This window comes from Meriones unguiculatus, chromosome 8, assembly GCF_030254825.1.
Source record: "Meriones unguiculatus strain TT.TT164.6M chromosome 8, Bangor_MerUng_6.1, whole genome shotgun sequence".
Taxonomy (NCBI): domain Eukaryota; kingdom Metazoa; phylum Chordata; class Mammalia; order Rodentia; family Muridae; genus Meriones; species Meriones unguiculatus.
Genome location: NC_083356.1, coordinates 22,708,142 through 22,732,485, shown reverse-complemented (window position 1 = coordinate 22,732,485; position 24,344 = coordinate 22,708,142). Strand labels below are relative to the sequence as shown.

General features: G+C 56.9%; 2 protein-coding genes across 5 annotated transcripts in view; both read right to left on the bottom strand.

Annotated features, from left to right (window-relative positions):
• Nucleotides 1-2,474: 2,474 nt before the first annotated feature.
• On the bottom strand, nucleotides 2,475-19,165 carry Mfng (MFNG O-fucosylpeptide 3-beta-N-acetylglucosaminyltransferase). Of its 2 annotated transcripts, XM_021654005.2 has the most exons (8): nucleotides 18,655-19,165; nucleotides 12,961-13,009; nucleotides 12,532-12,634; nucleotides 10,401-10,554; nucleotides 7,294-7,379; nucleotides 5,488-5,653; nucleotides 3,869-3,954; nucleotides 2,475-3,200 (listed from the first exon to the last, which is right to left on the bottom strand). In XM_021654005.2, exons 1-8 carry the CDS (start codon nucleotides 18,907-18,909, stop codon nucleotides 3,134-3,136), a joined length of 966 nt encoding a protein of 321 aa, XP_021509680.2. In that variant the 5' UTR covers nucleotides 18,910-19,165; the 3' UTR covers nucleotides 2,475-3,133. The 2 variants fall into 2 exon arrangements, with proteins under 2 accessions (XP_021509680.2, XP_021509681.2); XM_021654006.2 differs by lacking the exon at nucleotides 3,869-3,954.
• Nucleotides 19,166-20,662: 1,497 nt separating this feature from the next.
• Card10 (caspase recruitment domain family member 10) overlaps nucleotides 20,663-24,344 on the bottom strand; it is a 28,473-nt gene continuing 24,791 nt past the window's right edge. For 2 of the 3 annotated variants that reach the window (XM_021654024.2, XM_021654023.2), the window contains exons 17-21: nucleotides 24,241-24,334; nucleotides 23,057-23,215; nucleotides 22,843-22,958; nucleotides 22,326-22,441; nucleotides 20,663-21,694 (exon numbers count right to left, since the gene is read on the bottom strand). In XM_021654024.2, coding sequence (XP_021509699.1) covers nucleotides 21,457-21,694; nucleotides 22,326-22,441; nucleotides 22,843-22,958; nucleotides 23,057-23,215; nucleotides 24,241-24,334 — 723 coding nt within the window. In that variant the 3' untranslated portion in view covers nucleotides 20,663-21,456. The remainder of the gene's footprint in view (nucleotides 21,695-22,325; nucleotides 22,442-22,842; nucleotides 22,959-23,056; nucleotides 23,216-24,240; nucleotides 24,335-24,344) is intronic. The other variant, XM_021654022.2, reaches the window with a different exon arrangement.

The window sequence follows — 24,344 nt, the reverse complement described above, 5'->3', positions numbered from 1 at the left end:
TGAGAACAGGCAGAAGCCTTCAGAGTGACAGGGCTGCTGAGCTAGAGACTCATGGGAAAGATGGAGCCACGGCCCTCACAGTCTTCTCCCAACCTTAACTACTGAGGGAATGAGCTTGGGGAGGGCAGGAAGGAATGCATCTGCCCACAAAGCTGCTTTCTACACCGGGCCCCGACCTTAGCCCACGGGTCAGGAAAAGCCACGTCACCTGGGAGAGCCACTGGCCAATGCACAGAGCCCGAGAAAGGCAAGAGGACGAGGCCCGAGGCTGGGGAGGTGCCTCCACCCTTCAAAATCATTCCATACAGAGGCAACTGACACAGGCCAGGCTCCCTCACACCTGACCTCTAACACCAAGAAGGTCGAGCCACGCTCCTATGCCTCAGTTTCAAAACCTAAAAAAAAAAAAAAAAAAAAAAAAAATAGTCATTGTAATGGTCCCTGCTTCAAACAGGTGAATTTGAAATGACCTGGTTCATGTTAGATGCTTACAATTGGGGGGAACAGGGGGCACAGAGGACAGGACTCAGGGTGTGGCTGAGTTGGTAGTACTTTTCTAGTGTGCACAAAAGCCCTGGGTTTGTCACCCCTACATACACACCAGCTTCACATCATAGGCACACACCTACAATCCGGGCAAAGGCAGAAGGATGGAACGTTCAAGTCTATCCTGGGCTGCGTTGTGAGCTGGCAGCAGGCTGGGCTGCATCAGACAGAATGAAAAAAATGAAGAGCCTGGCCGACAGCGCCCTCCCGACAGCCTCTGCTTGTGTAGCCGGTGGCTTCTGTGTGCACAACAGGGTGACACTGAGACTCTCCATCCCTAGCTTCCTAAGGTCTGTCCCTGTCATCCGCCGGGCTGACTCATGGAAGGGACGGTGTGGGTGGGAGGGGCGCAGACTCACTTGGCTCCTGGCTGGCTCCTAGTGAGGGGTGAGGGCTGGCTGGAGAAACCCAGGCCCTTTTCTAGCACCATCAGTCTTGGCTTGGCAAGGGGAGGGCTTACACTTCCTATCACACTCCACGGGGGAATCCAGTGCGGGAACTGGAGGCAGGAATGGGGGCAAAGACCATGGAGGAGCACTACTGACTGGCTGGCTTCCTCTGGCTTTCCCAGGGATGGCACTGCCCACAGTAAGTCCTCTGTCAATTAGCCATCTAGGAAATGCTCTACAGACATGCCCACAGGAGGCAATTCTTCAGCTGAGGTGCCTTCCTCCAACTATGTCAAGTTGACAGCCAAGATCAGCCACTGAGCTGCCCCATACCTCAGCCTACCCTCTATCCCTCTTGTCATGGGGCCACCTCAGTTGCCCAGCCCAAGGGTCAGCTGCCACTCATATCCCTCAACTCGCCCCAGCTATGACCACCCCACAGTGTGCAGGCTTGGCTCAGCGCTCCAGGCCATAGACTGAGGGGACTGATTGAGGCTACCCCAGGCTATCTCACCTTGCCCACTCCTGGTTCCTGCCTCTGGGCTCAAATGGATCCCTCGGCAGCCTGGGACCAAAGAGCTTGAGGACTGGCCCCACAGATCCCAGAGGGCTAAGCCGCACTCCCCCACCCCCTCCATCTCAGCACAGCCCCTGCTGGCTCAGCTCCTGTCCCCACCCAGCTATTCTGGGACAATGGAGGCAGCAGATGGTGGGAGCGCTTTTCTCTCCACCCAGCCCTCAGGTTCTGAGAATAAACCCAAACCTGCAGCCGCTTCTCAGAGGGGCCAGAGGCAGTGGACAGGGCTGATCCCTCTCATCACCAGCTCCGGGACGCAGGGCCCTCCTCCTGCCAGCAACCCACTCCCGTGATGTCAGCCAGGATGGCAGCTCTGGGGGGTGGGTCCCATGCAGCTGGATAGCTGGATGCTGACCTGGCTTACCAGGCACACAGCAAACCCTCTCAGAGAGCGAGCCCCGGGCATCTGATGGTCCCTAACACACCAGGCACAGACGGACTGGGAGCATTCTGGTCCTTCAAGGGCAAAGGACGTGTTCAAAGGAGTTGTGAACCCTGGCAGCCTGGGTCCAGCCACAGGCCTCTCCCTCCTCCCCTCTCTCAGAGCCCAGGCCTGGCCCCGACTCCCCGCATCACTGGGATCTTTGTAGGGCTAGAGAACTCCAGTCCCTCCCCTTTATCCTCCCCTGTGCTCCCTTCCCTGGAGGCCCCTACCACTCTGGTCCTGTTCATTTACCCATCCACCCTCCCTAGAGCCAGAGATGTTACGTGCCACAGCCACAAATACATCCCCACGCACACAGCATACGTGCATACCCTTACACTGCCACACACACACATACATGGCACACACATGCACACACACACACACAACCCTCATAGACCTCATTCACCTCGCCCTCCCTCTCCCCGAACCAGGCTCTGAGAAGCACATTCCATCCCAGCACCAAATGTGGCCATCACCACAGATCAGAGACCTTGTTCCCAGCCAGGAACACTGGCTGTCCATAGCAGGGCAGACAGAGACTTAAATAAAGGTTTAATTTCTTACAGATCAGGTGCGAGAGAGAACAGCTGTAGATGATTGTCTTGGCCTTTCTTTTGTGGTGACAAAGCAGCTCCCCAGATCCAGCCATCACACATGCATTCACAGTCGAAAGACAGGATCTTAGGCTGTGAAACTTACTCCAGAAGCCTCCTATTGGCCTTGTTCAGTTCCTGCCGGTCCTATGGTAGCTCCTCATGGCAAAGAAGACTGGGACAGTGAACCAAAGGTTGGTCACAACAGGCAGGGACCCACCATCACCCATCTCGTGCCTGCTGAGTTTCCCAAGTCTAGGTCCGTTGGCCAGGTGAGGAGGGCCAGGGGCAGCCGAGACCAGTCCCACAGCCGCAGGTCACAGACTAAGGCCAGAGCCAGAGGCCAGACCCCAGTCAGGGCATATGCCACTCTCAGCAGGGTGAGGGCCCTGGTCCTCTCCCCCGACACCAATTCAAGCATCCCTGCAGCAGGTCCCTGAGCCCGAGATGCCTTCAACACCAAGCACTGTCCAATTCCTGGCCTTTCCTGTCACCCAGAGGCCCTGCCAGCGGGCACTGGACCAGGCGTCCTCAGGACTGCTAAGGAGGTCGGGGAATGGTCAGACAGAAGCGTCCATCAACCTCTGCGGCAGGCCAGAGCTCACGGCGCCATCAGCACCGGACACCAGGGTGTATCCGGGTACAGGAGGCAATGGAGGGAGCGAAACCTGCAGAGAGAACATCGAGGGGAGACAGTTACACCAACCTCGCTGCCCCACGGGCACTGTGAATGCTCAGCCCCGAGGAACTGTGTCACATGGGGCTATCCCGCGCTTGGCAGGACGGTGGCTGGCATCCCCAGGATGGAGCCATCGGAACTGTCTCCAGACATTGGCAGAATGACCCGATTTGAGAACCTCTCCTTCGAGAGGCCTTGAAAGCCTGAGGGGACACCAAGAGCCCCCTGGCTGAGTTCCAGAATCTTCAGGCTCACAAAGAATCTAGCATCAGCTATCAGAAAGGCTAACGGCTCGCACACCTCAGAGCTCACCCCACTCAGAGGTGGCGCCTTTCCTCTCGGAACTTTGCATTTCTTCTGTACACTGAGCCAAACTATCTCCTTCAAAGAGGGCTGTGCTTACCATAGCCCTGGCCCAGGCCCGGGCCTGGAACAGCCCCGGGCCCTGGAGCTACAGATGGAGAATCTAAAACCCAGAGAGGACAAGACACTTCTCTAAGGTCATACAGAAAACATCACACACACCTATTCCCTCTGCTCCCAGTTTGTGTGCTCAGACCCCGTGACCTGTGGCACGGCTCTCCCTCAAAGCTCCTCCGCTTCAGGAGTCTGGGCTAAGTCTCCACCCCCATCCTGAAGGTTTGGCCCCACACCCACCTGGAGGGGTCCTCTTCATGGGAGAAGGGGCCCTGTAGCTTGATGATGTTGAGTTTCCCCTCAAATACACCGTAGCTGAGGGTGACCTGGGGGAAGACGGGAGGGGATTGGGGGATGTCCCACGGGGGAGGGCCACAGGGGACCAGCAGAGAAGACACTGGGCCATTACAGAGGCCTGACAATTGAGCCCCCCCCCCGACCAACAGAGCCCAGCCATCCCCAAAGGCTTGTTGACCACCAGGGCTCACAATCCCCACTCTGGCTACACCAGATGCGTGCCAAAATTAGCTTAGTTTTCTGGGCCTCGGTTTTCCTGTCTATAGAATGGGGAAGGTACTTGGCAGCTAGCCTTCAGAGATTTTTATTTCTTCATTTTTAGACAGGGATTTGAACTCTGATCCTCTTGCCTCTACTTCCAAGTCCTGGGATCAGAGGTCTACATCACCAGACTTGCTTTCTGAAGATTTAGGGACCAAACTCAAGGCCTCACACACACTCCATAAGCACTCTACCCACTAAGCTACACCCCAGCCCCAGAGTCAGCCCTCTGCGTCTGCAGCTTCCACATCCGTGGATTCATCCATCCATGGGTTGAAAATATCTCAGCGGCTGTGACTGTGCTGTGCACTCCCCCCCCCCCCTTCTCATTTATTCTCTAAACAACACAGCGTGACATCTCACTGAGGCTTTCTATCCTATTAGGAACGGAAAATAAACCCAGAACTGACTTAACGTGCGTGGAGGAGAGGTATGGGCTTTGCCCTTCTGAGGCCCTTCACATAAGGGACTGCAGCTGAGGGCCTGGAGACACTGAGGGAGGCCTTTGCCGGCACTGTGTGATGACTAAAGTGAAGAGGACAAGCTCCCCCCCTCCGCTGCCACGTGTGTCAAAGAGCAATGGCAGTTAGATGCCCTGTTTTGGGGCCCCCCTTCCTGGCTTTCTAATGGGTGGGCCCCACACCCTAGTTCCCTGCCTAGCCAATCAAATGACTCCAGGCACGGTCCCAAGCTAGGCCATCTGACCCCCAGCCAACCCTCTCTCTCCATGGTGCCTACAGATGTCGGGCTGGGTGAGCCTGTCATCCCAAGGACTGAGTCACCCGAGGACGAGGCCACTGGAGAGAGCTTAGATGGGACAGGAGACAGACCCTTCGGAACGCCAGGCCCTGTCTCTCTTCGGTACTCAGTTACATACGAGCCTCTGTCCTGTGTACCTCAAATTTTGACTCTGTAAGGCAAAAGAGCTCAGGACTTCAAGCCAGGCGGGACTTGGAGGGGGCTCCAGGGAGGAGTCGGAAGGGCCACTAGGCTCTTCTAGCGGGCTGCTCAGGAGTGTAGTGTGGAAGGTGGGGGGGTTCAGAGTAAAAAGAGAAATGGGGGGAACGGGGGCTCGGAGAGCTGGCGGCAGCACCTGTGCCTGTGAAGTCTCCCTAGACCAAAGAGATAGGAGACCTGAGCCACTGTTGAGCCACTGTCTCCCTGGGCCTCTGTTTCCCCATCAGTCTGTGGAGGCCAGGCCCCCCGTAAGCTCAGTTTCCAGGTTGTTTTCAAGTACCCCAACCTTCCTCTGGGGAGACTCTCTTCCCCACCCCTGGGCCTCTGCCCCGCAGCTGGCTCACCTGCTCCAGAAGCTGGGCGGGCCCCAGCAGCTGCAGGGTCTCCAAGTGTGAGTGGAAAAGGGGGCTGGGCTGCAGGCGGACCCCCAGCTTGCACTCAATGATGTAGCCCACGGTACAGTCATCAGGGAGCCGGATGCGAGCTGAGGTGTCCACGAAGTGGGAGCCGCTGAAGGACAGAGATGGATGGTGGCCACTGACCCAGGTTCTGCCCAGTGGCGCCCCCTCAAACCTCCCAGCAGGCCCTGCACCAGGCCAGCATACTGCACTGGGACACTGTGGCAAGCCTGGAACCTGGGGATTCTCAGCCTTCTCCCCTGAGGAATGGGTTGACAACAGCCCTGCCTCCCCAGGGTCTTGGACTGACTGGGTAGAGGAACGGCAGGGAGCCTTGACAAACACATCCTTCCTTCTCCCCAATTTCCTCTCACTCTTTTACTCAGAGTCACTGCTGAGCTTGACAACCCCTAGCCCCTTGTACCCCTGGTACCTAGGGATGAGGACCCAGACATGAGAAAGAGGCACTTCCTCCCTGCCACAGATTGAGGGGTACTGAGGCTGAGGCCAAGTCAGAGGGAAGCATGTGGATTGGGGGTGGGGGTGCTGGGGAGAAAAGGCAGACTTCCCAGAGGCAGCAGCAGGCTTTTAATGGCATGAGCCAGTGTCCCAGGGATCATCTCCCCACTGGCCAGGGCCATCAGTGTCCTTTCCCAGGATGCCTGGCCAGGGGTGGGGTGGGCACAGAAACCCAGGCTGGGTGTCCCCTGGCTGCACAGGTAGTGGAGGAAGGGTACCACAGGGCTGGGCAGAGCACAGTGGGGCAACCTACTCACAGAGGTGACCTCTGGGCACAGGTGCTTGCCTGCTCTGGGTTTGCCCTAGGGACAGCATGCCCCCTGACAGCCTGAACCTTCAGGGAGACTCTTCCCTCCTCGGTCAAGGAAGGGCAGACAAAGACAGCGACTGAGTGGCTGTGTGACCTTCAGCCTGGATAACCTAAGGCTCGTCAGCCTCTCACGGGGGTTCTGGAAGTGGCTCTGCCTTCCCCCCTGTTATGGACAAAGACCCATGCGAGCTCATGGCCGCTGACGCCAGGCTGTGCCACGTCCAGAATGGCAGAATCCACCCCCACATTCTCCCAGATCCCTCTCCTGAAGGGGCCTACAGGGGTGCCTCAGATAAAATGCCACCTCTTCCAGGAAGCCTTCCCTTCTGTCCCCAGTCAAAAGCCCCTCTCCCCCATCTCCAAGGCTTCCTATGCTTGGACCCAGGACATCAACTATCAGAAGGTGAAAAAAGGGCTACCAAGGACCTCTGACCCACCGCAGGTGTCCACCCAGACATTTTCCCATGAAGCCCTTACAGTGTCATTGGCTACTAATTTTTGTTGTTATTTTGGCATTTTTGGTTGTTGGTTTGTTTTTTTTTTTGTGGGGGGGGGTTGGTTTTTTGAGACAGGGTTTCTCTGTGTAGCCTTGGCTGTCCTGGATTCACTTTGTAGACCAGGCTGGCCTCAAACTCACAGAGATCCGCCTGCCTCCACCTCCGTGAGTGCTGGGATTACAGGCGTGCACCATCGCGCCCAGCTCTGGCCACTCATTTTTTAAGTTCTACTTACAGATGGGGAAACTGAGGCAGGATGTGCTGAAGCACACTCCACAAAAGCCAACCCACAGACCCGGGCTGCCCTAACACAAGTGAATAAGAAACAATTTCCCCCGGGGCCCCCTCTTGCCTCTTCCACCTCAAAGGCCCCTCACATTCACCACAGCCCTCCCGCCCCGTCCCCGCCCCGGGGCCTCTGCTTACCTGGCCCACGGCACCATCTTCAAAGCCAGCTGGCGGTTGATGCAGAAGCCAGCACCGCCTGTGGCAAACCAGAAACGCACCAGCCTCTGGAAAGAGATGCCAGAGATGTGGACTTAGCCCAGGGAACTACGGGGCCACCAGCTAGACCGCCCCTCATCCCCAGCCATCATGACCCGGAAGCTCTGTACCGTGCACCTCGCTGATGGCTGAAGCCCTGGATTTAGCGCGCCCATTTCACAGATAGGGAGCCAGGGCCCAGTGTCACCCACAGGGGAGCCCTAAACCCGGCCCGAGTCTGGTGTCCTTGAAGAGGAGGCATTTGGTCTGGGACACCCCTATAGGCCCCCATGGGAGAGGGATCCCTGAGGTGGACGTGGTGACATGCGCCATTTTACCCTCTTCCTCTGAGGTGGGCCCTGGCCCCTGCTCCCTTAGGTCGCAGAGGTGGTCCGGTGGAATGAAGCCCAGGGCAGGGCCCCTTGTCTAGAAATAGGCACATGACCTAGGCCGGCCAATCAGAGCCCTTCCCAGAATGCTCTAGGAAGACTGTAGGGGAGAGGCCTCTCTCACAGGGTCCTTAGCCTGAGGGGGCTGTTCCCTGATTCCACCCACACCATGTCTCATGCTCTCGGTTCCTGAGGCAGGGAAAGGTTTTCTACAGAGAAAGTGTGTGAAGCCACCCCTGGAATAAAGACAGGACAGTCTTGGAAGCACCTGTGTGGGCAGGCAGCCCCTTGACATCCCAGGAAAGGGTAGCACCCCTTCCGCCATTCTCCCCCTGCCCAGACCTCTTCCGGGCTCTCCTGTGAGGACCCTGAATTCACCTGTGGGTTCTCCAAGCCTTTTGGAGAACTTTTCCCTTCCACCACTCCATCTCCTGATCTAACAGTAACCTGCCCTCCCACCCCGTGCCTTCCCCCAAGTCCACAGCTGCTGCTTCATAAAAGCATACTGCATTGGGCTGAGCTTTCCCCCATGCTGCTGCCGTGGAAAGACCCCTGGGCAGACAATGAGGAGGCCCAAGTCTCCCTCCTTTCCCCTGCCTGGCTGCGGGACCTCCGGGGAGCCGCTTCCAGGATCTGGAATTACACCTGAGAGCACAGATGTCCTCATTCTGTCATCAGCCCTCCTTTCTAACCTCCTTCCACAACTGTCCTTTGGAGAAAGTTTGGGCCTCCGAGACAGGCAGAATGACTGTCCCTCCAGGACCCAGCATTCAGGAAGTGCTCAATAATTGTGCACTTTATTAAAATTAAGAAGTGTGTGGCTTCCACTCCCATGTCATTACAGTTACCACAGGCTGAGAGAGCCTCAGCCTGAACCAGCCCTGTGCCCAGCCCTGTGCCCAGCCCTGTGCTAAGGGCCATACCCCAAGCACACTGACCAAGGCACAGACTGGGGTCATTTGCCTTAGAGCACAGAGCAGGAACTGATGCCAGACCAGAGACCCTTTGCCTTTGCTGTCCCATTTGGAGAACTCCAGGCTCTGCACTGGCGTGAGCACTCTGAAATTCTGGGAGGGGAGAAGAATGTTCCCTTTGGCGATACATGCCAAGGAGAACAGCAGGCATGTTGTGGGCATGTCTGTCAGCTTGACACAACAAACCAGAGGCACCTGGGAAGAGGGACCCTTAACTGAGACAAGGCCTCCATCAGATTGGCTCGTAAGCAGGTGTGTGAGGCATTTTATCGTATCGATTGATGATGAATCTGGAGGGGTCCCCTAGCCCACTCTGGGTGGTCCTGGGTTGTATAAGAAAGCAAACTGAGTAAGCCCTGAGGAGCCAGCCAGTAGGCAGCACCCCTCCATGGGTTCCTGCCTTTATTTCCCTCCATGATGCATAATCCAAACAAGCTCTTGGGGAGGCCCAAGTCGCTTCTGGCCATGGTATCTATGGCAGCAAGAGAAGGCAAAGCAGCACAGTGGAGCACAAGGTGTGGATGTACCCAGCCAGGCATCAAACTGGCCAGGCAGGTGGTGGCTAAGAAACGAAGCCCATACTATTCATCCAGTCCCCAGAGCAGGGACTCTGACAGATGACGTCACCGGACCCTTATGCTCCCAGGTACCCTGTGAGCCATGGCCGTTACCACCTGCCCCACTGAGGCACAAAGAGGTCGCCCGACTTCAATCAGGGTCACCAAGCCAGGAGTGACAGGGCTGGTGTACGAATCCCGGACCGCACGTTCCAGCCCGGGAGCCTCAGGCCTGGAGGCAGAGGGGCTCAAGCTGGGTGGGAGGTCGGGGTGGAGACCGGGACACCCCTCGGCTCACCTGGAGAGTCGTGCGCACGCACACCCTGGGGCCCAGGAGGATTTAATTAGGGCTCAGCGGCTGATGAGCTACTGATAATTAAGGATCCAGTTTCCCCAGAGCAGCAGATGGTGGCCTGGGGAGGGAGGGGAAACCTTTAGCAGCAGGGTCTCCTGATTGGGCCTCCTCCCTGCCTTCCCCCTGCCCCAAGCTTACTACCCAAGCCCCAGAAGCCAGGCAGTACTGGGGGCAGGGAAGAACCGTGCAATCTGGGGACACAGGCAAAATCTCATTATTTATCTGAAGTCTAGTAAAGGCAGGCCCCAGCTGTCCTGGGTTTTGTTGGTTTTCTAACCTGGCCATCCTCTGACTGTCTCTTGGTTCTGTAGTGAAGCTGGTTCCAGTCCCCCTAGCTCCTGGTGCCCACACTTCAGTGGCCAGAGAGTGAAGAAGTCACAGGGACAGCCACGTGACAGGGTTGATCTCCATCCCTGAGCAAACTACCCGGCCCGGCAATACTGTGGGATTTTTCACTCTATAGCCCAGGCTGCCCTGGGAATCCACTACGTCACCCGGGCTGGCTTTGAACCAGTGACCAGCTGTCTCAGCTTCCCCAGCATGCACCATAGCCCTGGGGATCAAACCTAGAGCGAGGAGCTTGGTCGTGGAGTCAGGAAAGCCCAGCGGGCCTCCTTGCTAGGCCAGGGTCCCTCGATGACAGAGACCTTACTGTGCAACCAGGCCCCACCTCCGGTGGTCTCGCCTGTGGCATCACCCCCACCTCCCTTTCCCTCCCCCCTCCCCCCTCCCCCAAGAGATCAACAGCCAACCGGAAAAGGAGGAAGGCACCTACCGTGTGGTTCTTTGACAGCAGCTCAGAGGCATGGATGGGCCGGTTCAGGCTGGGCTTGCCCAAGTAGACATCACGGTCCCTCGGGAAGGTTTTCAGCAGCTGTAGCAGCACCCTGGGGTTCAGGTAGTTGTCATCATCCACATGGCAGAACCACCTATGGGGACGGGGCCACGGTGAGCTTGCAGAAATGCTGTGTTCCCGGGCACCCCACCACCACCTCCAGTCAACGGCTAAAAGCTAGGAGTCAGGCAGCAGCTGTTGCGGACTCCTCAGGCCTCAGGATCTAGTGGGAAACCTACCTCTATGTTAAGAATGAAACTTCCTACCTGAAGAATGAAACTTTGAGTCAGTACCGATTTTTTAGGCACTGGGTCAGAAGCTTCCAAAGACTGCCTTCACAATTCAGTCTTCTTACACGCTTAAGCACAGTGACGGTTTAGAGAAAGGTTACCGTGTGGCAAATTGTTTCGGCAAAGCTTTAGGCACAGCTTCATAGAAACATTCCAGCAAGGTAACAAAACTTCACAGTAAGAATGAATTCTCTTGCCTGATAAACAGAGCTCGGGCTAGGGCCCAGAGGAAGGGGTCTATTGGTGGAAGATGCAAAGCTCCGGGGACCTTTTCACATAGGGATGAGCTCCAGTCACTGAGAAACATAAAGCCCAGGAGTAGGGCCTACCCAATTCTTGGGAGGTCGAGGGCCTTCGGGTGGAGGCTGGCTCCTAATAGAGCAGTAAAGAAAGGGTCACCTGCTTGGCTGACCACTTCCGCTGGTATCCAGGGGACCGGGCGTCCTTCATTCCTTCCATTGGAGGAAAATGGCCCACATGATGGACAATCCTATTTTCTCCATTGCTTACCCCAGACCAGTGGCTCTCAATCTTCCTAATACTGTGAGCCTTTCATGCAGTTTCCCATGTTGTGGCGACCCCCTCCCCAACCACAACATGACTCTCGTTGCTGCTTCATAACTGCAATGTTGCTCCTGTTATGAATGGTAATGCAAATGCCTGATTGGCGGGAAATCTGATATGCAACCCCTGGGAAAGGGTTTGTTTGCTTTGTTTTGTTTTTAAAGGGGGCCGAGACCCACAGGTTGAGAATCTCTGCTCTAAGCCGTGCTTCCTACAGGTAGCTACGATTTGAACCCCGTGTTTGGGGCCAGGCAAGCACGCTATGTACCCTTGAGGGAAGAGATAGCTTCAAAACTCCAGAGGCAGTGAGCGACAGGACTTGACTCCAGGTGGTCCAGCTGCCTGCTAGGTGGGAAAGGGTGAGCCCAACCCCAAAAGGCCCTAGGATCCCTTCGCTGGGCCCAGGCCCCTGCATTTTGTAGGGGAGAGGGGTGCTGGGGTGTGTGTTCAGGCACAGATAGGTGTGCATGCATGTGGAGGCCAAGGCCAACCTTGGGTGACGTCCCTCTGGTTACCATCTGCCTTACTTTCTGAGACAGGGGATTGGGAGATGATAAGGAGCCAGTGAGCCCCAGGCACCTGCCTGTCTCCACCTCCGAGCACCGGGGTTAGAAGCATATGCACATGCTTTTGGAGTAGGTGTTGGGAATCGAACTCAGATCCCTGAGCTTTCACAGCTAGTACCATACTCCCCAGGCCCACCACTCCACTTTCTTGACACAATACTCAGTTCGAAAGGTGGGCTGAAGCCAGCAAGGTGACTCAGGGGGTAAAGGGCACCTGCCAGAAATACGATGGGAAGACAGAACTAACTCCCACAAAAGTTGTCCTCTGACCTTCACACAATGCTATGGCACGCCTATACCCACACACACGTACAGACACATACACACACACATACATACATACATACATACATAAATGTGATTTTAAAAATTAGCCAGGTGTGGTGGCTCATTTTTTAGTTCCAGCATTTGGGAGACGGAAGCAGGCAGGTCTCCGTGAATTAGAAGCCATCCTGGTCTACATAGTAATACCAGGACACTTAGAGCTACATAATCAGACCTTGTCTCAGGGGAGTGTGCGTGCGTGCGTGCGTGCGTGCGTGTGTGTGTGTGTGTGTGTGTGTGTGTGTGTGTTGGTGGGGTCAGGGGAAACCTTAAAGACATGGCCTGAGGCCAAAGTCATTCCTGCCTCTGGAACATAGCAACACTCACCCGAGCCCACTGGCCAAGAAAGCATCGAACTCTGCAGCCATCTTGCAGGACAGAGCAGGATGGCTGTGCTCTGCAGAACAGTTGGTGACCACAAGGTGGGAGCCTGGAAAGGAGAATCAGTCAGAGGGCCTGCCCACCTCCTCCCTCAGCACACGGACCCCTGAGAATATAGGGTGAAGCTGGACCTCAGAGAGCCTGGAGAGCTCATTCGCTCCCAGGGAGACTGAGGCAGCAGATGGAATGGGGGCCCAGGTGTTCAGGGCCTTGTCCATCAGCCTCTTTACACACATGCTCTGTTCCTGGCACAAGGTAGTCCCCAGGGCCAAAGGCAGGAGAACTAATTCCTAGGGGCCCCAAGGCCCCATCACAGCCACCCTGCCTTTCCTGCCAACAGTGGAGGACCCCCCTTTACCCCCAGCCAGCAGTTACCTAGTCTCTCCTGGAGGCTCTCATCTGGGCTGTCAGTGAAGACGAACGTCTGTGGGGAGAAGGAGGCATCAAGATAACTTGATGGTGGGAGGCCCCCAATCTGCAGCCCACCAAAGCCAGGCCCCAGATTAACCCCACACAGGGAGACACAGGCATGGCGGCCTTCTGTCCTCTGTCCTCTGTCCTCAGACACATCCTCCTCATGCACACATACAGCTAAGCTCTCAAGGACACACAACTCCAGGCTGCAGGAGCCCAGTTATATCTGCTCTCCAGGGCCAGCCTACTCTTAGGTGACTCAGCCCTCTTCCATAACACAATGTCACAGCCACCCTTGGCCACCGTCCTGGTTATTTTCTTTGTCAACTTGACATAAGCTAGAGCCATCTGGGAAGGGGGAACCGCAAGTGAGAAAATGCCTCCATCAGGATGGCAAGACTGTAAGGCATATACTTATTAAAAATTGATGCGAGGGCTGGAGAGATGGCTCAGTGGTTCAAAGCACTGTCTGCTCTTCCAGAGGTCCTGAGTTCAATTCCCAGCAACCACATGGTGGCTCACAACCATCTATAATGAGTTCTGATGCCCTCTTCTGGCATACATGCAGTCGGAGCACTCATACATATAAATAAAAATAAATAAATAAGTAAATAAATAAATAAATCTTTAAAAAAAATGTGAAAGCCAGGCATAGTAGCACATGCCTGCAATCCCAGCACTACTCAGGGAGGCAGAGGCAGGCAGATCTCTGTCCATTTGAAGCCAGCCTGGTCTACAAAGCAAGTCCAGGACAGCCAAGGCTACACAAAGAAACTGTCTCAAAAAAATAAAAATAAAAAAATAAAAAATAAAAACTGATGTGAGAGGGCCCAGCCCACTGTGGGAGGTGCTGCCCCTAGGCAGGTGGCCTGGACTGTAGAAGAAAGCAGGCCGAGAAAGCCATGGGGAGCAGGCCAGTAAGTAGTACCCGGCTGTGGCCTCTGCTTCAGCTCCTGCCTCTGGGTTCCTGCCTTGAGTCCCTGTTCCGACTTCCTTTATGAAAAACTGTAACCTGAAAGCTGAAAATAAACCCTTTCCTCCCCAAGCTTCTTCTGGCTCTTGTGTTTGTCACAGCATAGATAGCAAAGCTCCTCAAGCCCTAATCCACAGGAATGCGCAAACTGTAGGACTTCCCTGAGTCAAACCCTCAGACATCAGACCATTTGGGGAACAGCCACAAACCCTCCTACCTGGGAGAGGCCCCTAAGCACCTCAGAAACCCAACACTCCGGTACAATCCTGCTCTCTCAGATTGGGCACGTGTCAAGAGGGTCACTCACACTTCGTCCCCCCTGACCTTCTAAAGATGAGGCTGAGCTGGGATTCCAACCCACTGACCCGGGCTGTTTCTTATTTTGTTTGTTTGTTGGAACAAGGTCTCACAAGCTATCCTGGAACCCCAAACTGGCCTGGAACCTGTGACAACTCTCTAGTATTGGATTTTTGTGTGCTGGGATTTCAGGCAGGACCTGGCAGGACTGGGACATTTCTTGCCACCCCTAGGTAGGTGAAGATCAGTCTCTTCATCAACCAAATACCAGCTCCAAACTGGGCAACTTCAAGCCCTCCAGAATCTGCCTTTGGGCAAGAGAGAGTCACAGCAGAAAGGCAATGTCACCCCCTCGCAGAGCTAGTACAGTGCGTGCAGAATTCCCCCAACTGCCTGTGGTTGTTTGAATAGGAATGGCCCCATAGATTTGTGTGTTTAAATGCTTGGCCCACAGCGAGTGGCACTGTTAGGAGGTGTGGCCTTGTTGGAGGAAGTATGATGTCACAGGGGTGGGGCTTGGAGGTCTCCTATGCTCAAGGTAGGCCCAGGGAGACACACGGTCTCCTGCCACTGCCTTCGGATCAGAGTGTAGAACTCCCGGCTCCTCCAGCCCCGTGTCTGCCTGCCTTCTGCCAAGCTTCCCACCATGATGACAATAAACTGAAACCTCTGAAACTGTGAGCCAGCCCCCAATCAAGTGAAGGCCTTTGGCGGTGTCCCTAAATTTGGGCTGCGCTGCCAGCATCTGGAACACTTCGAGCCACTTCTAAGAGAGGGCTGAGGAAAGGACGTCCCCCACGTTCAAGGCCTCTGGGATCCCCATCCCCCTGGGCCCACACCTGTGCGAACCCCTCTATCATCCTTCCAAGACCAGGCTCTAACCACAGTGATCCTCCTCGCTCATCCACAACGTCCTCACTCCACAAGCCAGCCAGCCCTCCCAGACCAGAACAGCCCCTGTCCTGAGCCTCAGTTTACCCATCTGTAAAGCCAGGAGTGGGGCACAGGGAGGCATGGGGTACAGGCCTCTCTCCCAAGGCCCACAACCACAAGCTTGCTTCAGAGCCACTTCTCCTGTAGATTGTTACGAGACTCTGCCTTGGTCCTCAGACCTACGGTCCTCTCAGGAGCAGTTAGGTAGCACCTGTACCTACTTCCCTTAGGATAAGTCTGGTCTGGACTGGAGAGATGACTCTGTAATCAAGAGTACGGGCTGCTCATCCAGAGGACCCATGTTTGAATCCCAGCACCCGCATGGTGACCCACAGCTGCCTGTAACTGCAATCCTATGGGGATCCAGCGCCCTCTGCTGGCCTTCATGGGTACTGCATGCACATAGTACGCAGATAGACGTGCAGGCAAAAATATCCACATACATAAATAAACACCTTTAAAAAAAATTAAGGTAAGTGTGGTCAAGGAAGAGATATCTGACCCTTGCCACTGGATGTGACTTTACCTCAGCCCTCCCCCTGTCTGTCCCCAGTGTCCCAGCACCTGGCTCTCTCAGGGAGACTGGGCAGTGTCTTCCTTTTGAGCCCCCTTCCCGGGGTCTGCTTCTGCCGTCAAACCCAGCAGGTGCCAGAGGCCTGGAGATTCTGGGGAAAGCGCATAGCCTTGGCCTGGTATCTTCCTCTCTACCCCTCCCCATGCACGTGGCATTACCACCTGGACCCCGGAGCCCTTCTCCATGCCTGCTGCTGCGCCTCCTGCTAGGCCCCAGCCTCTCAAATCCCTGTCACCATAATTTTTCCCCTGAAGGATGGAGCATTAAGACTGAGGCTCTAAAAAAAACGCGAGCAAGGGCCAGCACCGGGGCCTGTGGCATAGCACTTACCCAGCATGCTCAAGCCTTGAGTTCAATCTCTTAACACCAGGGTAGGTGAGGAAGACATCCACCCCTCCTTCCCCCAAAAAAGGAAGAGCCAGGGCTCATGGATAGAGCATCTTCACTTGCCTGTGCGAGGCCCTGGATTACACAACCAGCATCAAAAGGATGAATCTCTCACCCTCCGTCCCACACAGCCGTGCCCACTTCCTGCTTGCTGGGTCTCAGAGCCTTGGAGTCACCATGCCTCTTGTCTTTCCCTTGTGCCTCATGTGGTCACTCAGTGCACTCAGCCTCATCCTCCGTGGTCATCCTGGCCTCTGTCTTTCCCTGCTCCCGTCCCTGCCCCCAACACCACTCCTGGCCCAGCCATTCTCCTGGGCCCCCTGACTGTCTTCCTTGGCCACCTGCTCCATCCTGCCCTCGCCCAAGCCTACTTGCCACACAGCTCCAGAGGGAGCCAGCCAAGAAGTCAGGACTTTCTTGCCTGATGGCCTGGCGAATTTCTGCCACCAAATGGCCACGGGGGAGCAGAAGTCTGAGAATGTCTGCTGAGGTGGGACGGGGAGGTGGGACAGAGTTAGGGAAAGGGCCAGAGTCTGGGGTTGGAGCGGACCCAGGAGCCCCGTGGTTTTAGCCCCTGGGAGCACAGGGTGGTGGGTACAAGCAGCAGCCTGCATTTGATTTACTTAAGCAAGAGACCCAGACAATGGTTAGTTATAGTTCCACGGGCTGGGAAACAAAGAGAGCGCCAGCCTGCTGGGGCAAGGGAGGGAGGGAGTGGCCCAGGACCATCTGCTACAGTGAAGGGGAGAGGAGGCTGAGGCTGGCTCCCCCTGCCCAGGCCCCGCCCAGGAGGGGACGAGAGGGAGAAAGGCCCCTTCAAGCTCAAAACACACAAAACAGCCTTCCCCGCCCACCCCCTCTTCCAGACAAAGGCCATACATGGTCTGTCCCAGCACACTAAGCCGAGGCCACCTGTCACCTCATCACCTTTAACCAGCCGGGTGCCCAGCACCGGAGTTAACCAGCCAGGGCGCTTCCCAGACACGGCTTGTGTTGTGCGAGTGTAGAAATTGAGGGCCCATAACCAAGGCCACAGGAAGAAATGAGCCTGGGAGTAAGGAAGGAGCCTCCTCGTATCCCACTTCCTTCTGCACCTGGCCATTCTTCCAGAACCTTTTCCCTGGTTGAGGTTCCACCTCCGTCTGACCCCCATCTGTGGATGGGAAGTCAGTCCTTGCCACACAGATGCCTGCCAGGGTGAAGGGGCCTTTGCCTACAGCCCCTTAGGGAAGCTGCCAGGTGCCCCCTCGGCCTGGGTGCCGGCTCTCCACGTTTAGCCAGCTGCCAGCCTCTCTCGCCAAGCTTGTCCTGCCAGGCACCAGCACCAGCTGGCCTAGGACCAGGAGCACCCCAGTAACGCTGACAGCTCCGCTTTGGGGGGCACAGCCGAAAAGAAAGGGGCCCAATTGAGAATCAGGAGCGAGTCCTGCCGTGCTGTCTCAAGGGCACTGGTCCTTCCTCTTCTACAGCCTTAGTTTCCTCATTGGGGCCAGGGCACCGTAACAGTGAGCAAGACAGGAAAGCGCCTGGGACCACGTGAGGCCTTGCTCCCTGGTACACACAGACGCAGCTCCATAAACAGGAAGGTCTGCGCGGAGGTCCAGCCCTGCCGGCTTCCGAGGAGGAACCGCATTCTCCCCACCACAAGAAACTGCAACTACACGGGAGTGGAGGGGCTGGGGGGTGCAGGGAGCTCTAGGGAAAGGCCTCGTGTCTGGGCCGGATATCATGCCAGGAAACGGGGGAGGAGGGCATCCTCTCAGGTACCCCCACCTTTCCCTCACTGAACCACCTCCTCTCCTCGGCCTCCCCTGCAAGGGCTCATTCACTTCCGCCCACAGAGACAGCAGCCCCATTGGGAACAGAGTATGTGTGCACAGAAGTGTGTGAAATCACCTCTACCCACGAGGTGGTCCCTGGCACCCCCCCCATCCCAGGGTTTTTGATTGATGGGGTCTTGAGTATGTGAGAGAGAGGGTCTTCCTTCAAGAACCACATTGATTAGCCACACTTTCTTATTACCGTGTTTAGCATACCTAGCTCTGTGTGTGAGAACATGTACACACACACACACACACACACACACAGAGGTATTCCAAAAACTGACACATCTCCCCCTCACCTTGACCTCCTGCCCACTCTGCCTCACCCACTGTCCCCCAGCGGCAGCCCAGGAAACCGGGAGGCTATGCACTGCTCTCACACCTCACACCCTGGGCAGCACCGGGGAGCAGGACCGGAGAGGAAGCCTCCCTCCAGCAGGGTCTCCCCATCACACACATCAACCACACCCCAGCTTCACACAGCCTCATCCACGCTCAGAGCCGAGCGGAGGGAGGCAACTCCTCAGGCCTGCTGGGGGCGTGGAGGAAGGAAGGAATGGAGAGACCCCAGAAGGTCTGTCTCCCTGGTAGGCAGACCACCGGGAAAACCCCTGCGAGCCCCCCTCAGTTGGGAGCTCTCTCCGGCCTCAAGGCGGCCAGCCTGTCACCTGTTGCCTGGTCCTGGAGACCCACGTGTCAAGCAGCAGGTCCAGGCGGGAGCGGTGGAAGGCCCGGGTAGTCTTCACTGCGATGAAGATGTCGCCCAGCTGCAGCTCCAGGGGCCCTGGGTTCGGCTGGTTCAGCCTGGGCGTGCCCTGCGCCGTCCGCAGCGACAAGCTTGGGTGGTAGCGTAGAGACAGGAGCCCCACACACAGGAGGGTAAAGAGGGCTCCCGCCAGGCCCCGAAAGACCCGGCAGTGCATTGGTACCGGGGTCCTCCCCCAACCCCCGCAGACAGTTCAGCCCCCGACTCCCCAATCAGTCTGGGGTGGGAGGCTGGTCAGGCGGGGGCCCTGGGTCAGGCAAAAGTCTGGCAGGCATCGGGGGCAGGCACCGACCGGAAAGGAGGAAGCTGGTCTCTGGACCCAGAGGCTGAGCCACCACTGTCCCGCCAGCCGGCAGAGGCCACCAGCCCGCCACCTGCTCCTCGGCCCTCCCTTCCTCCCTCCGTGCTGAGCCTCTTAGCTCCCGGCCCCGCCCCTGCCTCAGCCCGAGGGGCGGGGTCAGGCCTGGGAAGCCCCAGAGGCAGCTGCAGGGAGCCGCCCACTGAAGGGGCACGGGGTCCTGCCAGCTGCTGCAGCCACACCAAACGCTCCCTGAGGTGGGAAGAAGCCCCTTCAGCCTTCCTGAGCACCACAGCCCTGAATCTGGCTCCTACAGAACCCATTATTTCAGAGTCCTGACTAACCAGGCTCATTTCCTTTCCTGCTTGCCCTCCCCATCACCCATCTGGCCCACGTCTACCACAGGACCCTGCCCACCATGCTTCTCCCTCAAGATCACGTCTTGCCTTCTTTGAATCCTTACACACGCGTTATTTCCACCCTGAGTTCCCCCCTGCCCACTTTATTTAAACAGCCGGCCTTTCTAGCCCCCAAGCTTGGACCTGTCCTACTTTCAGTCTTCCGGTGTTTTTTACACATTTAATGTCTTGCTTGTGAGACTACTAGGGCAGGGGTTTTCTTCCGTCCTGCGCCCACTCCGGTGCCACCAGGCACTCCAGCAATACTTGCTTATCATGTTAATTAGCCACAGGAAGGTGCTTGATGGCTGTGAATGGACCGAGGCCTGCTCGGGCCTGGTGATACACGAGAACAATGAGGCATTGGCCGCTGCCGTGTTTCCCCTCAAACAGCCCACATCCTCAGAACAGTGCCACCAGGGAAAAGCCTGGGACTGGTGCTGGGTTCAGATCCCAGACAGGGCCACTACCTGGCTGTATGGCTTTAGGCAGAATCCCTCTATCATTTACAAAACGATGCTGAGGGCTTGCGAGACAGTTCAGCCGGTAAGGGTGCTTGCCACCAAGCCCGAGGACCTGGGCTCCATCCCCGGGTTTGTGCAAGCTGTCCTCTGACCTCCACACAGGTGTGGGCCAACCGCAGCAAGCTCCTTAACGGAAGGGGCCTCAGGGCGGGTGAGAGCGCTCTGCAGCTACAGAAGCTTGCTGACAAGTGGACAGCCCGAGTTCAATCCCCAGGACCCACGCGACGAAAGGAGAGTACTGACTCCTGAAAGTTACACACACGCTCTGCCCTTGTGTGTACACACCATAAACATTTTTGCAAGTGAAACCCTCGCAGCCACGGGGCACCTCTTCCAGTCAGTCTGCCTGGACCGACAGGGGCACCCGCACACCCGTGATTTGCTGAGTCTCCTGTACACAGAGGCCAGGTTCCTCCAGTCGTTCACGTCCTGCTGGCTTCAGCGACCTGCCCCAGAGGACACTCTGTTGATGGGGAAGGCAGGGCCCACACACAGACACCTGGCACCAGGGGCAGGTAAGGTGATGCTAGCACAGATGGCGGGCGTCTCTGGGAGGAGTCGAGGGAAATGTGACCCTCCCCCACAAGCTGAGCAAGCTGGCAGACACGTGAAAGGTGGGAGGTGGGGGGGAAGGATGGGGACAAAGGAGAGCTGTAGAGCAGGGATGGAAGCGAGCACGAGGCCACCAACTTCTATGACAAACTTTAATGACTCGTTACGTGCAGCTTGAGTGGAAAGGACCTGGGAGTCAGTCAACCCACAGGCCAGACATTCGGATGGCCTAGCAGCACCGCCACTCTGGCCTCCTAGAGGCAGGTGGGGAACAGAAAGCCAGCCAAGAGAACATGTCCCGGTATGCTGGGCGCAGCACACATTCGTTAGTGCCCAGGATCACAAGGATGGTGCGAGGTTCACCCAGGAGGAGACATGACACACCCGAGGAGATACAAGGGTGCAAGCTGACCAGCGCAGCTGTGGAGGCTGCACGGCGGCACCCACGAGAAATGCCCATGAACTGTGGGGGTCGCAGGGTGCTGGGCAGAGCAGCCCAAGGACCCCAGAGACCGCGTGCACCCAGACAGGTGGAGGGACAGAACCGGAGATCCACGAGTGTGCAAAGTTAAGCAGCGGTGTGAGAACTCTATTCCAGTGTGAGTGCGTGAGGAGGGGGCACAGACACACACGTCAGAACCACAAACAGAAACAGGAGAACACGGGGGCTAGTGAGGAGACCCAGAGCAGCAAGTCAGGGGCAGGTCTGCCCCCAGGGGCTCCCACGAGAGCCCAGAACCAAGGTCCCGAGTTGCAGAGTCCATGGACAAGGAAGGCCCTGGCCGGGGAAGGTCTCCACCGCAGGGTCTCTCCAGCAGGAGGCAGGCCAGGCACAAACAGGGAGTGTCCGGGCACTGGCTGGAGGAGACCAGGCAGGCGATGGAGGAGGTCTGGAGAGGGGCTGGAAAAGGCCCCGGGCGTGGGCTGCGTCCTCAGGCCTCACTGCTGCTGCCGCTGCCCCCTCGGCTGCTGCCTCGCTCCACCCACACAAGGCGAGCCTGCTCTTGCAAGATGCGGCCACGCACCACCTTGGCCAGCTCCTCGGCGTGGCTCCAGGCGTGGGCAGGCACCTGCACCCAGGAACACGGCAGTACCCAGAGCCACTGCTCTGTGCCCCGGCACTGACGGAGCAGCTCTGAATCCCGCCAGCCTGGCCGGCCCAGGAGGCCCCTGGAGAGAAGGGTGGTAATCAGGGCAGGCTGCACATGTGTGCACACACACACATACACACTATACACAATATATGTACAGACATACATGACAGACAATACACGGAACACACATGAATACACACTGATACACAATACACAAAGCACACACCAATACATATTGTTACATAACACACACATACAACTACAATACACACGATATACATATGAAACATGGTACATACATAATACGTATGGCTTACCTGATACACACACGACATGAAGGTTACACGTGTGACACAAGATATATGCATGATAACACAGACAAGACAGATTCACAGTGCATACTACATCTATGATACATACACACAAAACACCCAGAACATACACACACGATACACATCATACAACAGAATACACACGAACACACGACACATGCGTATCTATGAGACACATAGTATACATACTTATGACACATACATACACATGATACACAAAATGTGGTCTGACCCATGCTACAGACCTAACCCTCTCTAAAGATAAATACCCACAACACATACAGGATACAAACATGCACACACATGGGCAGACAGGTGGCAGGTGCAGAGACAGAGGCTTCCACAAGGGGGCGCCCACCCAGGGCCACCACTCACCGGATCTCACGGACATTCTTCTCCGTCACCTCCACGTGGATGACGATGGGGTAGATCTCACTCTGCACCAACTCCCGCACGCCCCGGGCACCCAGCTCCAACAGACAGTGCTTCTTCTCAGATAGACAGACAGACAGACAGCTTACTCCTGGGCCCACCTCCCTGCCGTACCCATCCAGGCACCACCTCGCCGGGGGAAAGCCCTGCTTCATTGGCAAGGAAACAAAGGAGACTGCAGACCCAAGTTCATGAGTGACCTGGAGGAAGGTCAGGTCCCTCTGTACCTGGCTCTCAAACCCCCACCAGCCGCCTCCCTGCCGCCCCCGGCAGCAAGCAGGACGGTGGAAGTTCAGACACAAGGATGCTCAGGTAAGCAACACCAGCCCACTCCTCAGGGGACCCCCAAGAGTTATGGTCCTGACCCAACCAGCACAGGGAGGGCAATGAGGATCCCACGGGGAGGCCCAGATGCTGACTCTGGATCCCAAATGGCAGCCTACCCGGCTTCAGCACCTACCTTCCCAACAGATTCCTGGATGGCACGGATCCTGCTGCCCAGCCCGGGGGTGGCAGGACAGGCCTTGGGGGCTCCGGGAGCAGAGGATGTGCACTGCTCCTCTCCAGAGAGGCTTTCTGCGGGAGAGGAAGGACATGCAGGGTTCAGGGCCACCCAGACGTACACCCTTCCAACCCCTCGCCAATCCACCCACCCGCCTCGGCGGCAGGCTCACCTGCGGGGCACACTTGGAAATCCAGCCTGGAGCTGGGCAGATCCAGGAGGTTTCGGATGAGCCGAGGCGCCAGGCACTCGGGCAGGAGCACCACAGGCCGCAGGGCAGACACCAAGAGTGGCCGCACCAGGCTGTAGGGTTTGAGGCTTCGCTCTGGCTCTGCAGAGGAGAGGGCGTGGAGAGGTGAGGGGCTCCACAGGGATAGAGGCAACACCCCCTTCTGCCGCCTATCCTCCCTTCCTGGGTCCTGCTAAACTCCTACACACAGACAAGACAGACACACACACACAATACACACACAGGAGCTGGGACTCTTGCAGGAGGCGTCTTTCTGACCGTGTCTCAGGTCTGCCCCCTACAGGCCGCTTCCCATTCTGCACTTAGGGAGAGGCTTCCAAAGGGTCAGCCATCAACCCTATCAGGGGACTTCCTGCTTTTAATGCATGACTGACTTTCCAACATCCCAGGGCAAAGGCCGCGCCCTCCCAGGGGTGACAAAAGCACTGCCTCGGGGCCTGCCTGGGGAGAATACAGCACCTGATCTTGCTCCTGCCTTAGCTGCCTGCGAGGTCAGGGCTTTTGCCCCAAGCTCAAAGTCACCGTGCACCTGCCTCTGTCAGCCCAGGTAACACCCACCCCAAGCTCAAGTCACACCTTCCTAGGTCCCTAGTACATGCTACAGGGCAGCTCGCTCTAACTACACTCACTGTCTCCTACTAGACAGGGAGGCCCTGAGCAAGAGGTTGCTGAGTGTCCTGGACTCCAGACCCTCTCTCCGCACCCACCCTCCTCCAAAGTCACCTCCCACACCACACTCCAGTGACTACACGAGCCCTCCCTCCTAGCGGCAGGCTCCTTTTCCTCTCTGGATGCCCCAGTTGAAAGGGCCTCCCCTCCAAAACCTTTCCTAACCTCGGGATCTGTGATACCCCTCAGAAGTACCACTTCCTCATCTCGCTCCTCCCCAGCCCCTTCCTCTCCTTGGTGTGGGAGGTGGGGCTGGCGTCAACCCTCGTCAGAGCCACACACACACCCACACCAGCACCTGCCAATGGGCTATCTCCAATCCATCCCACCACCAGGGAGCCTTGTCCCTCGAGAGCGTCCCCACTGCCAAGCCAGGGGCCACTCAGGCACAAAGAGCACCCACGCAGCGGGGATGCTCCCCATGCCCTCAGATTCACCTGAGCAGGGCTCCGCCGGTGGCTGCTCCGCCGACTCTCCCGCAGCGGCCCCTGCGGGCTTGGGCCTCACCAGCCCCAGGGCTCGCTTCTTCAGCTAGGTGCAC

Excerpts from the sequence above, each read along its gene's own strand:
- Mfng (XM_021654005.2), bottom strand. The coding sequence starts at position 18,909 with ATGCACTGCCGGGTCTTTCGGGGCCTGGCGGGAGCCCTCTTTACCCTC. Across the intron at positions 3,955-5,487 it reads CCGCCCAGCTTCTGGAGCAG|GTCACCCTCAGCTACGGTGT; the intron begins GTGAGCCAGCTG and ends GTCTTCCCCCAG. Across the intron at positions 3,201-3,868 it reads CATGAAGAGGACCCCTCCAG|GTTTCGCTCCCTCCATTGCC; the intron begins GTGGGTGTGGGG and ends TTCTCTCTGCAG.